The sequence below is a fragment of the Heloderma suspectum genome, chromosome 3 (genome assembly GCF_057233095.1).
Source record: "Heloderma suspectum isolate Gila_16-S chromosome 3, 16-S_ref, whole genome shotgun sequence".
Lineage (NCBI taxonomy): Eukaryota > Metazoa > Chordata > Lepidosauria > Squamata > Helodermatidae > Heloderma > Heloderma suspectum.
In genome coordinates, this window is record NC_139460.1 from 263,149,112 (window position 1) to 263,161,930 (window position 12,819).

The 12,819-nt window shown below is 44.3% G+C and overlaps 2 protein-coding genes across 6 annotated transcripts in view; one reads left to right on the forward strand and one right to left on the reverse strand.

The window, feature by feature from the left end:
• Positions 1–2,358, forward strand: part of MAP6D1 (MAP6 domain containing 1) — a 35,970-nt gene extending 33,612 nt beyond the window's left edge. The window contains exon 4 of the transcript XR_014789533.1: positions 1,528–2,358. The gene's annotated coding sequence lies outside the window, so the exon portion shown is untranslated. The remainder of the gene's footprint in view (positions 1–1,527) is intronic.
• YEATS2 (YEATS domain containing 2) overlaps positions 1–12,819 on the reverse strand; it is a 58,277-nt gene that overhangs the window by 15,603 nt on the left and 29,855 nt on the right. For all 5 annotated transcript variants that reach the window (XR_014789531.1, XM_084846698.1, XM_084846700.1 and 2 more), the window contains exons 17-24: positions 12,020–12,278; positions 10,728–10,889; positions 10,422–10,531; positions 9,090–9,251; positions 7,162–7,335; positions 4,271–4,469; positions 2,158–2,289; positions 1,686–1,784 (exon numbers count right to left, since the gene is read on the reverse strand). Coding sequence is in view for 4 of the 5 variants with exons in the window: in XM_084846698.1 (XP_084702824.1) it covers positions 1,686–1,784; positions 2,158–2,289; positions 4,271–4,469; positions 7,162–7,335; positions 9,090–9,251; positions 10,422–10,531; positions 10,728–10,889; positions 12,020–12,278 (1,297 nt within the window). In the remaining variant the exon portion in view is untranslated. The remainder of the gene's footprint in view (positions 1–1,685; positions 1,785–2,157; positions 2,290–4,270; positions 4,470–7,161; positions 7,336–9,089; positions 9,252–10,421; positions 10,532–10,727; positions 10,890–12,019; positions 12,279–12,819) is intronic.

The window sequence follows — 12,819 nt, forward strand, 5'->3', positions numbered from 1 at the left end:
TGGTTGCTTACAGAAAAATTACTGTCTTCAGGGATTTTGTTGTTGTTATATAAGTAACCAGCACCATTTCCAAGTCCCTTCTTGTCTAGAAGTGTGTGTCCAATTATGCAATTGATTCAAACAGTTTGAAAACTTCTACATGACTTGGGACTGCAATACTTGATGGAGCACCACTCCTGACATGAACCTACCCATACTCTATACTCATCATCTAAGGTTCTCCTTCGGGTGCCTCCTCTAAGGGAAGCTTGGGAGGCGGCAATAAGGGAGGGCCTTTTCAGTGGTGGCCCCCAACTGTGGAATGATCTTCCTGACAAGGCCTGCCTGGTGCCAGGTTAAGACCTATCTCTTTCTCAGGCATTTGGCAGCATATGATGAGCTTTTAATCGGTCCTGGATTTGTCTTCGGGTTTGGTTGATTGTTCAAAGCTGTTTTTAGATATATGTTGTCTCTGTGTATAGTGTTAGTTTTCTGTGCTTTATGTGGTTTTAAACTTTGTATACTGTATTTTAATGGTTTTTTTGCTCTCTGTAAACCGCCCAGAGAGCTTCAGCTATGGGGTGATATAGAAATGTTACTACGACTACCACCTTTTCCTGAAAAATATTCAACCAAATCACAGAAAAAATATATCGAGAATGAAAGGGAGGGTGGAATTAAAATCAACAGCAACATGTAGAACAGAGGTGGGGAACTTCTTTCAGCCCAAGGGTGAAATTCAATCTCAGAGAAGCTTGCAGGGACCACATTCCAGTGACGGGTGGGGCTTTAAGCAAAGAGGTGAGGCCAAAATACAAAACAAACCCCCCTCGCATGTTGTAGCTTCAGGCTCTGACTGCCAGTAACTAAACCTTAGCAGAGGCATTTCAACCTTTTACAATGGGGGGAAAACAGCACAAAAGCCAGGAAACCACCAAATGATTGGTGGTTGAGGGAAAGCGGGTGGGGCTCTCTAGGGAACCTGGATGGCCAGACTGACACCAGAGGAAGGCCAGGTTTTGCCTCCGTGCCTGAGATTCCCCACCCCTGATCTAGACTATTTGGAGAATTTGGGGTGGGGGGAGAAAGATACTGACCTATCGCTCCCAATTTCTAGCCTATTATTTTGGAAAACATTTTGACTTAGAGCAACAGCTTCTTCGGCATGAAAAGCTCATTACACTCTCCCCGGACTTCTGAGTGAAAAGCACTGCTGTGCTTTTAGAGATGCTAGGCAGCATTCTTTGATATGTCATATTTCAGGATAATGCCTGCACAGAAAATGCACACATTTCATGGTGTATCTGTAGCATGTGGTTGCATGCATTTTTATTCTCATGCATAGAGGAGTTTCACTATGGCAGAACTAACTCCTCCAAAATATTTTGTAGCACAGTCCTCTTCTACTGACTTATATGTCATCCAAACGTGCAGGTCACTTGATCTTACAGAGTTCAGAGGCACATTTCTGTACATACGTTTGGCAAGCCTTTGCTTTCTACCCTCCTTTAAAAAGTCTCCATCTTATGTTTGGTTCTTCTTTTACAGAAACTCCTACCAGGATTTGACCCAGATTCAGTCACAAACAACAACCAATCCTGAGGTTGTACAATCTGGTTGTATTTCCAGATGCAGGCAGTGTGCATTCTTAAATAACTATCTCCACCCCCACCGCAAGATCTGATCACGGCAATGAACAATTTTACCTTTTGCGACAGACACTGAAGAAGGGCTTGGAACAACTGGATTAGCTGAAGTAACAGGTGTAACAGCAGACACTTTGCTGGAAGAAAGCGACTGTATCACTGAGAGAAAAGAGAAATTCTGGTAACTTGTGGATAGGCAGGGACTTTTCAATGTTGGCACACGACGCTTGCATTGATCAGTTACTTTCCTAACAGACACTAAAATTCCTCTGCATGCATTTCAAATCTGGTTCCTTTTTCCCATTGTCCCCCTGCTTTGTGTTATATTCTGCATGGTTGAGAGATCTGGAGATTTTGAAAGCTTCCACTCAAAATTTTCTGCATTTTTCGTTGGTCCTAATAAAGATATTGCCTGAGCGTGGATGTTGGAATTTTAAATTTTAAAAGCTGGTGTTAAGAGTGTGATATTTACTACATAATATCATCTCAAAAGCCTCTCCGTACATTGTTATCTTGTCAAACTGCATTTTACCTTTGTTCACAGGCATCAGTATAGTCTGGACTCCTCCAGAGGCAGTGCCCACACCAAGTTGTTTGAGTTGGCTGGGAACTGTCAAAACTGCCTGTTGCGGACTGTTCTGGCTGGAGTGAATCTTTAACAACCCTAAAATGAAAGTGGGATTTAAGAAGAGTTGTTATTCCTTTCTGTACAAAATAAAAATACAGTGAAATCAACTCTCCTGTCTACTCATCAATACTGTGAACTAAAAACAGTGGGGGGGATGGTGATCAAATTAGACCCAAATTTCCCCCCCAAACTCCCAGTAAGCAAAGACAATTAAAATGGGAAACTTGCAAATATTATAATATTTAATATAGGAGCTTTTGCAAGAACCAGCACTGGCGTTTCTACAACAGCGAAGCAGCAATTATAACCATGGATAGCACCATCTGTCAAGAACAGAGGTCCATTATTATGACATCCACAGGAAACTTAAGTAATGGCAATGGAGTTAAACAGGTTGTTGTGATGAAACACACATAGACACATATGTATTTCACTACTGTGACTGAGGATTTATGGTTTGACGATATCACAAGAGAGGATGATGTTGATGATGATAATTATAATACCCCCTGCTTTCAGTCATAGAATCATAGGGTTGGAAGGGGCCTACAAGACAATCGAGTCCAACCCCCTGCTCAATGCAGGAAGTCTGATTCCCAGGCGGTCTCCCATCCAAGTACTAACCAGGGCTGACCCTGCTTAGCTTCAAAGATCAGATGAGATCAGGCACATCCAGGCCTTTCATACCATGGTAGACCTGAATCAGATAAGCAACTGCAGCCGCACACACACACACACATATGTGTGTGTGTGTATTAAACCCGGGAGCGTCTAAATCACACAGTGCTTGTTCTGCCCTGAGCGGGCCCTCTCAGTTCAACACCCATGTGCCCGCTTAGGACTGCAAAGGCACATGGATGAAGGTTGTTAGTGACAGCCCCTCACCTATGGAAAGTCCTTCCAGGGTAGGCTCCAGCTTTGAGGGGGGCCCTGGCCAAATTGTCCTCCTCTCTTGTGGGCCCCTCCCTCTGTCAGGCTGGGCTGGGTTGGTGGGCTTATCTGGTTGAGGTGGCAATGCTCCAAGCAGTGGTGAGTGTCTATGTGTAACTACCCTTTTAAGTTCCCACAATGTCCCAGAAGGATGCTAGGTCAGAGTTATTGTCAGAAATTAAAGGAGTGGCTAGATCCAGCTGCTGGGTGCTCTTCAGAGTGCTGGGCCAGGTTTTTTTCCCCAAAAGGGGCTCAGGAGGCCCTGCTCCTGTCCCTTGAGTGGAAACAAGGATCTTCTGCAAGCAGATTTTAAGACTTCCATGTCTTTTGGCAGCCAAAGATAAGGCTGATGTGGAGTTTAAATAATTCTTGGGCTTTCCCTTCAAAATAGTTGATATATAATGTTTAATCTCTTGCCACCATCCCAAAGCCTTATTATAAACAATTTATACTCTGTGTTTAAATGTAATCCCCCCCCCCAAAAAAAAAACCAATCATAAATACAACACTAAAAGTACCAATTAAAGTGAGGAAACAAGTGCAAAACATGAAAAACCAGAGATGGCACAAAAAGTAGAAATCAATTATAACATGCCAAAAAGGAAAACAAACAAAGGCGTTTCAGGTAGAGAGGAGGTTGGTGGACCTCCCCACTGAGAAATTCTACAATTACGGTACCACCTCTGAAAACGCCTCCTCTCTGGTACATGGCAAATGGACTAATGATGGACCAGAGGGCAGGGTCTCTGATGCATCCCAAGGCTCAGGCAGATTCATGTCGGCAAATACATTCCTTAAGATACCCTAAATGGCCTAGAGCAGGGGTGGGGAACTTGTGGCCCTCCAGATGTTGTTGGACTACAACTTCCATCATCCCTGACCATACTGGCCAGGGCTGATGGGACCTGGAGCCCATCAACACTGTGGTCTAGAGCCAGATTAACACCAGCACTTTACATTTCCTTTCGGAACAGGGCAGGCCACAAATCTAGTACCCAGCAGCCAGGCGCTCCACATCCTGCTATTTCAGCACCCAAAATCAAAGCTAAAACAATGACATGGACAGCCAGGAAAAGAGATAGATTACCTGGTACTGCAGTTTTTCCAGACCCTGGAGCTGGGGCAGTCACCCAAGAAGCAATGCTTACAACGGCCGATGCACTTGTTTTATTAGGCACGGCTGATGCCGCTTGGCCAGGGCTTGCAGCAACTTGGTGCTGCTGTCCAGATGCCTTCACTACAGGGCCTGCAGCTGGGGATGAGCTAGAGCTTGCACTGTCTGCTTGCTGTGTTAAAAAGAAGAGGGACAGAGGGGTAACACAATTTTCCCTGTATTGGATTGAAGAATAAAATCAAAGAAGAGCGCATCAATCAATACAAATTGTAAATTCATTCATTCCTTACACATTTAGTGTGGGAGTACACATTACCTTGGCAAACGTGTGTTCACAGACCCACATTTGCCAAGATAACAAGACAGAATCAATGAGTGAGGAGAACATGCATTTAATCCCTCCTGTGTCCACTGATTCTCTGCTGCAAATCCAACCTGACCATTTTTTCAACCAGCTGGGCTATCTTCTGGCTTTGGAATCTGGCTGGAGAAGGGGGAGAGGTTTAAAATGGCTGGGGTAGAACAAGCATTTTCAGGGGAAGGATTAAGAAATCTCCTCCCTGCCAGCTGTTTCTCCCCTGCATATGTCTGTCCCCAACCTTTCTGGGGTAGTGGGCACGTTTGGAATTTTGAGAGTGTTGTCGGCCCTCTCACAAAACGGCTGCCATGGGGGCAGGGTTGCCCATTCATAAAATGGCTACCATGGTGGAGGCATGGCCGGGCACAAGACTCTAATTTCCCAGAAGGCAAAGTAAAAGAAAAGAAACTTGCCTAAGAATATAAGTACAAGGCAGAGGTGGGGTCTCATCTCCCAAACCCCAAAATATTATTTTGAACCCAAATAAAGATGGCACTGGAGCGCAGCTCTTTGCTTTAGAGCAAGCCAGACTCCCAGTTTTAAAAAAAACCATTAAACATCTTAACAAATAAAACAAAAAAGTCAGGAGGAGCAGCGAGCCTGGCAGATACCAAGAGAAGTATCTGCAGGCACACTGGTGCCCACAGGTACCATGCTGGAGAACCCAGTAAGGAAAACAAGATGTTGGGAGCCCTGTCCTGTCCCCATACTGTATAGTACTGCCTTTAAAATATTACTCAAAGCCATATTTATTATAAATGTTCTTTTTCAAAACCAACCTTCCCCAACCTGGTGCTCTCCAAATGTTTTACACTACAACTTCCATCATCCTTAGCCAAGGGTCATACTGGCATACTGGTCAACACATCTAGGGAGCACCAGGTCAGGGGGAGGCAGTTCTAAATCCTGTCCACACTTGAACGAGAGAGACTGTTTATAATGCCACCAGGGGATCAAAATGATCTAGGAAACTAATTCTGTTCTGCGTCATTGAGTCAGAAGACACTTATTTTCATGATGCTCTCTCAATATTAATTTTCCATAAATGTACTCATCTGCTTTTTAGTGGCAAGTGCCCCCCTGCTTCCACCATAAACCTACTTCACGGGGGGTGGGGGTGGGGGAACAGACCAATCCTCCCTCCTTGGAGAATGGGAGTGGGGAAAGCAATTTCTCTCTTTTTCCCACAACTCTTTTGCAGAAGCAAAGTGTTTGAGTATAGTCTCAAGGTGTATGATGCAGCCAACTTGTTGAAGCTACTGAGCACTTCAGGGGCTAGTAACAGCCTGGATGGGAGACGACCGAGTTCCAGGATGGAAGAAAGGCGAGATAAAAATGTAATAAAATACATACAAATTCTGCAATAACACAGTGTGAGGGCAAGTATCTCTCCCTCATGGAGTTCTCTTGGAGATGCCATGGGACATGGTATATTGATCTGGGGTTCTTATTCTGTCAGGTCCCAGTCAAAGTAGATTCTTTTAATTACCAAGATGAACAAAGCCATTTGTGCAAAAAGGCGACAGTTTATTGATAGAAAATAGTTGCAGAATATATATGCAAAGAAAGCTCACACCTCTCTTCAGCCCATGAAACTGCCCCAGTGTCTACCTGGGCTCCCAAGATAGATAGAGAAGCCATTCCTAGGGCCACACATTTCTCCAAGCTGGCCTACATGCGTATTGCCCCTTGGAGCGAGACCAAAGTGCAAAGCCTGTGGATTGGAGCTTATAAACTTTTCTGCTAGATGCCCACCTCCAGCTCATGAGCTGACAGGCAATGCCTCCCTCCCCTATCAAGTGCTAACAGGCCAGCACGCACACATTCAGGAGAAGGGGGGCTTCCCCCCCCTCCCCCGCTGGTGCTCAAAGCATCACAGGCTGGAAAATTAACCACCCCTTCTCTGAGAACAGGGCCTCAACATTCCAGCTCCTGGGAGTGGGGAGTCTCCCAGCTCTTCTGTGAGAATCAAGGCAGCACCTGTCTTCCACTTCATGAGACAATTAGGCAAAGGCTTAGCAATGTATAATGGTTGACATATGGAGCTACACTTGCTTGGAACCAATTAAGACCTGGTGTAAAAGGCCTGCTTACATAACCATGAAGCTGCTGGTTAAGGCAAATTACACAGGTCTACCACCAGCATATAGGAACTCTGTGAAGTCCACTTTTTTGCTCACTAACTAACACACTGCACATGGGGAAGAGAGGGGTCAGTGGCATCTACAAATAATGCTAAGGCAAGTCAAAATATCAATTACGCATTTTGACTGATATTTTAAAGAACAGCCAGTTGCAAGCAGGAAAGTATGCTTAATTAAAATCTAAAATAGCATGCTTAAAATCCACATCTGCTTAAAAGCAAAAATACCCTTGACTTCACCAGAGGAAAAAAATAAGCAAAAGCTATTTTCAATGCACTTTCTTGTACAATCCTCACTTTCCTGAGTAGCTGTGCTTGCACATTTGAAACTTGACAAACAAGCTGACCAACACTGGACCTCACCTGTGCAACTCCATTCGATGGGAGCGTCATGGCTGAAGTTGGTGCTGCAGTGATCACCCCACCAGATACTCTTAGCACAGTGGTGCCTGGTTTTGAGAGTTGTGAGGACGCCGGTAACGATTTCAGTGTATTGTCTGATATTTTCATCAGTGAAGCTTGTCCACCGGAAGCTGCCTTTGAAATTAAAAATGAATTTAAGTGGGAACGACACTTTTGCAAGTCAGATATGCCTAAACAGGTGGTTAGAAAAGGTCATGAAAATTAAGAGGCTACCCAGGAGGAAAGTTTATTATTTATATAGCACCATTAGCGTGCATGGTGCTTTACAGAGTACACAAAGCCGGGTCTCTGCCCTGAGGAGGTTACAATCTAAAATTCAACACAAGGGAAAGAGAGGAAGGGAAAGGTAGGGGTAAACAGGAAAGGAAAATATGGTAGTTTCAGCTGCGCATGTTTTAAGCTTAGTTACTAACTCACAGTAGGGTAGCCTCCCCCAACCTGATCCTCTCCAGATGTGTAGGACTGCAACTCCCATCATTCCCAGCCACCATGCACATTGGCTGTGAATAATGGGAGTTGCAATCCAACATACCTGGAGGGCACCATGTTGGGGAAGGCTACAATAGGGCATGGGATCTAGGGGGATGAGCCAAAGGCTTCACAGAAAAGGTGAGTTTTGAAGAGGAATTTGAATGATGTAAGATAGGTGGCATCACACAGGTGTTCTGGGAGGCAGTTCTAAGCATACAGAACAGCAAGGGGAAAAGATGGAGTCCTTTGACGGAGCAGGAGACCTTCAGATGACTGAGGATGGTGGACCTGGAGGAGCGAAGGTCATGGGTGGGAATGTATCTGGATATAACAGCAGAGAGATAAAGTGTGGGGGGGGAGGCCATGGGAAGCTTTCAAGGTAAGGACAAGGAGCCAGTGTTGGATCTGTGAGTGGCCCAGAAAACAGTGCAGAGATTTAAGGAAGAGTATCATGTGATCAGAGCAGCAAGAGTTGATTGATTTGGGCAGCAGAGTGTTAAACAGACATGAGGGGATCAAGGTGAGACATCAGAAGACCAGAGAGGAGAAGACTGCAGTAGTCTAGGTCTGAGATGACCAAAGTATGAACTAGCGTTTTTGCTGAGGGATCAGAGAGGAAGGGCCATATATCTGCAATGTTAGAAAGGGCGAAAAGACACAACTTGGCTACGAACTGAATATGGGGAACAAAGGAGAGAGAGGAGTCAAACATAAAAGCCAAGGCTATGTGCCTGTTCAAATAGGCGGATAGTAACATTGTGAACGGATAAGGCAAGCATAAGAGGAGAGGAGGAAAGACGAGAAGTTCAGTTTTGGACATAGTGAATTTGACCTGATGACAAAGCAGAAATTCTGAGAGAGAGAGAATTATGTGGGAATTTCATATAATGCAGTTGGAAATATAAACAAAAAGGATCCAGCAATTTACGTGCCTTTTGCCTGCCAGTCAGCGGTGAAGTAGACAGAACACACACCTCTAGTACATGTGGCATTTAAATACTGGAGCTGCTAAAAGGCTGCATGGTAGCATTCTTTTAAATAATGGGGCCGATAGCCCTGTGCTTGCCCATCAGCTAAAAAGGAAGGTGCTCTTGCTTCTATCCCTCTACTTCCAATCCCATTATTTTGATGAAGCTACTGAACCTATTTATAGTGCTGTTCTTTCCCCCTTTGCTAAATAGCTCTGTGGTAAATGCTGGGGGCAGGCCCAGTGAGATTTTTCGCTGTTTTATTTGAACAGCCCCCATAATGCTAATGCCCGATCACAAATTGCTTTTGAATGTTCCCTCCGTTTCAGGAATGATTCGCTGTGTGGCACAGAAGAGCAAGTGTCACGACTGAACTAGCTTGTGCTGCTTTGGATCCCAACCCAAGCCCAAACATGGCTTTCCAGTTACCTGTGCAAATAAAGCAGCAGTTTTGTGTCCAGTTATTACTTTCAGTGCCTGGTGTCCTTGTGAAGATGACGTACCAGTACTTGCATTACCCTGGACAACTGTTCCTGACGTTGCTTGTTTTGCAGAACTCTGGTGAGATGGTTGGCCAACTAAAAACGTGCCCTGGACCAAAGAACAGCTACAGTGAATACCTAAATGCTCTACACATACACACAAATTCTGACCCGATTCACACATAATAGCAAATCATGGGTTTTGCTGTGCATGAGCAGGAGAGAGCAGGCACATCAGCAACTTCCACTTTTAATCAACAGCCTACAATTGGGTGGATCACAGGTTGTTGAGCATGATGCATGAAACCAGAGAACTGGGTTGTTTAGGGGCTAAACAACCCAGCAGTTAACCCATGGTTTGTTGTTGGGTTAACTGCTGGGCTGTTTAGCCCCTAAACAACGCAGGTTTGCACATCATAGTCACAACCTACAACTTGGCCAATCACAGCTTATTGATTAAAACCAGAAGTGAAAGGCATGAGGGAGACAGAGTGCTCACAAACTCCACTCATGCACACCAAATCGTGGGTTAAGTAACCCACAATATGTTATGGGTGATCACACACACACACTCACTGTAAGCAGTATTACTACGAATTACAGCCCTCTCTGGTTTGATTTTTAAAAGGCAAACCTTATTTGCACTCATAGTGCCACTTAGTATAATTATCTGGAATAAAACATCAACAGCAACCAAGTCTCAGTTAAGGAGCTCTCCTGAGAAGCAGTTCAAAAAATTACGACACCCCCCAACCCTAACCCCCAACTACCATTGGTTTCAATGAACTGAGTCAAGCTGTGGCTACCATATAGTGAAAGGTGTGGAGGAGGCAATTGCATGACTGCCTTACCGTAAATCATCATTATGGAGACAAGAATAACATTAAGTCAGAGAGTGATGATTCGCATGACACAGCCGAGCCACTGTGGGTTATTTAACCCATGATAACCTGCCATGTTGTACGAACTGGGTCAGAGTGTCCTTTCTAGAGATAGGGTATGTAGCAGATCAATTCCTGCCTCTTGCTCCTTTAAATTTGACATAAGGTGTACTCTGACCAAGAGTAAGCAATGTGCCCCCCCACATGTTTTGGACTACAAACCCCATAATCCCCAACTACTGGCTGGGGCTGATGGGAGCTGTGGTCAAAAACAGCTGAAGGGCACGAGGTTGCCTACCCTTGCTTTAACCAATAGCATCAGTGGCCTCCTGACCCAGACTCCCTTGTGTTTTATCAAGCATCCAGCAAGAGGTCTATAGACCACATTACAGACTAACCTGTGGTGTTTGTTTGAGGATGTAAGATGTGTAGGTGAGATGCTGAGATAAGCCAGTGCTTGTGCTTTGGGTCCCTCCACCTCCACTAGCTGAAGTGCCTGACTGCTGATCTGGAACAAACAAGACAGTCATACATGCAGCACAGCCTAGTCCCATTACTCAACGCTTCAATGAGGCATCGTATACAACAGTTCTCTTTTGGGGAAACGTAGTCTGGCCAGGCAGGGGCAGCAGCATCTACCCTGTTAATACCAGTTACAGATTCACTCCATTTAGCACATTAGTTTTCCCTTGTGCGACACTAACTGGCATTATTCGTGGCTCGCAGAATGGCTCCTTGAGGAATAAGCAGCAGTTTTCCTTTTCCAGAAGGGTTCTTGCTGTTTGTGGTAAGGTACAGTTTAGTGCCAGGGGGTAGATTTGCCAAGTTGGCCAAGTTAGTGGCTGGTAATTGCAGTGTTGCCATTACTAGAAGGAAAAGAAGAAACAGAGATGGTTACCCGGGTTTTCAGAGACTGTCCTTTTGCAAAATACGATTTCAATAGAAACAGACAAAACAAGCAGCTTAAGTAAAAATGTTTCTATTGTAGTTACTTTTATTTATATCGGCATAGTACTCTCCTGAAGATCATGCACTGATGATTTTCACTATGGCTACAACGATGCAATTTTTATACTCTCACTTTACATGGCAGAGAAAGAAGCACAAGGCCTTATTGTCAACAACTTTCGATCCCCAGTTAGACGTGAGGAGGGGAGAGGCAACATGTTACATTTTAAGACTGCATATGAATAATTGAAGCATTTGTAAAGCATGATTCTTGTGGAAGGACAGAGCTCTGAGGTAGCATCTGAAGGATGGGAAATGGGCAGATAGTAGGGAAGTTCCTATACAAAGAACAGAATGGTGGTGGAAGACAACAAAACTGACCAAAGAAACAGAGGTCCTTGAAGGTAAGGGAGTCACAATGAGGAATAAACGAAAGTTCATGAGGTAGAACAAGAAGTTTGCACCAGGTAGAAGAGAGATCAAAGACTGAACAGTTTACTGTGGAACAATTGCTGGGGTACAAGAGCGCTTTGTTGGACATACAGGGTTGTATCCAGTAGAGTCTGCCCGCCAGCGGCATAGACACAGCTGGCAGAATGAATTCCCACTCCAAAGTTGCTCCAGAGGACTAGAAGACCCTCTAGGGCAGATGGGAGCAGGGACAGGTTAAAGCAGGGAGAAGAGCAAGGGGAAGTCCTGTTGCATGAGCAGAGGTTTGCCTGCTTGATGTTGGATGCAGCCAAATATCATCACCACCAGCACCAAATAGATACAGAAACGTGGTATTACATGGGAGCAAACAGATGGAGAAGTTTCACTTGATGCACTCTACAAAGTCATTAACCACAATAGCACTAGCCTAGCATTAGCAGGCCTTTTTTACAACTCTGTTGAGTAAATGATGAGTGTCCCACCTCAACTAGGAACACAGCTGGATTTAAAAGATCACCGCAATATTCCAGAATTAAGCTAGTTCTTACTGGTTAGTTAGTCCCATGAAATCATGTCTGAAGATGCATAAAAATAAATAAAAATCAAATAACTTTACCTGAACCTTGGGATCCACTCTTGGGAACTCCTGTTGATGGAACCTGAGCCTTCGTTAAAGTCTGCACAGGTTGAGCAACAATGGTTCCTCCACCACCACTCACAATAGCTTTTGCTACTCCTTGGGTTACGACTTGTTTCCCACCAACTGCCTTTGCTACTGAAGGGCTGGATTTGGCCACTAGTATCTGTCCACCGCTAATGGCCACAGCTTGCTTGACTGATGCGGGTAATGCAGACCCAACTGGAACGCTAACAATCTACGATAAAATAAAATATGTTGCTTACATGACAACACCACAACTGGATAAAAAACTACTTACCATATCAGTTTTACATGTTGGGCCTAAACTGGCAGCTATGTGGGAACAGGTGCAAGACAAGCCATCCTGATATACAATGCCTGTTTAGAGTGGAACCATATGCTGCCAGACAGTTCTTTTCTAATGCTGTTTTTCAGCACTGACAGCATATGAAGCACAAATATTTTTTAAATTTTTTTCCTTATGCATTTCTATACAACCCTTCATGTATCTGCCCCAGGTTGGTTTACAACAAAAGTTTCAAACAACAGAAACATACAACAGCACAACTGACTAAAAACAACTGAATGAAATCATACAACAGCACAGCTGAATGAAAACACACTCATAATTAAAACAGCCAGTTAAAAGAATTCAATCATATAGCAATTCAACAGCAGAGTGGTGCAGACAATTCATTCCAGGGTTTAAAATACATTTCACTGTGTTCATTAAAACCCACATCATTAAAATGCCTGCAATCTTAGCCTGGATTGTA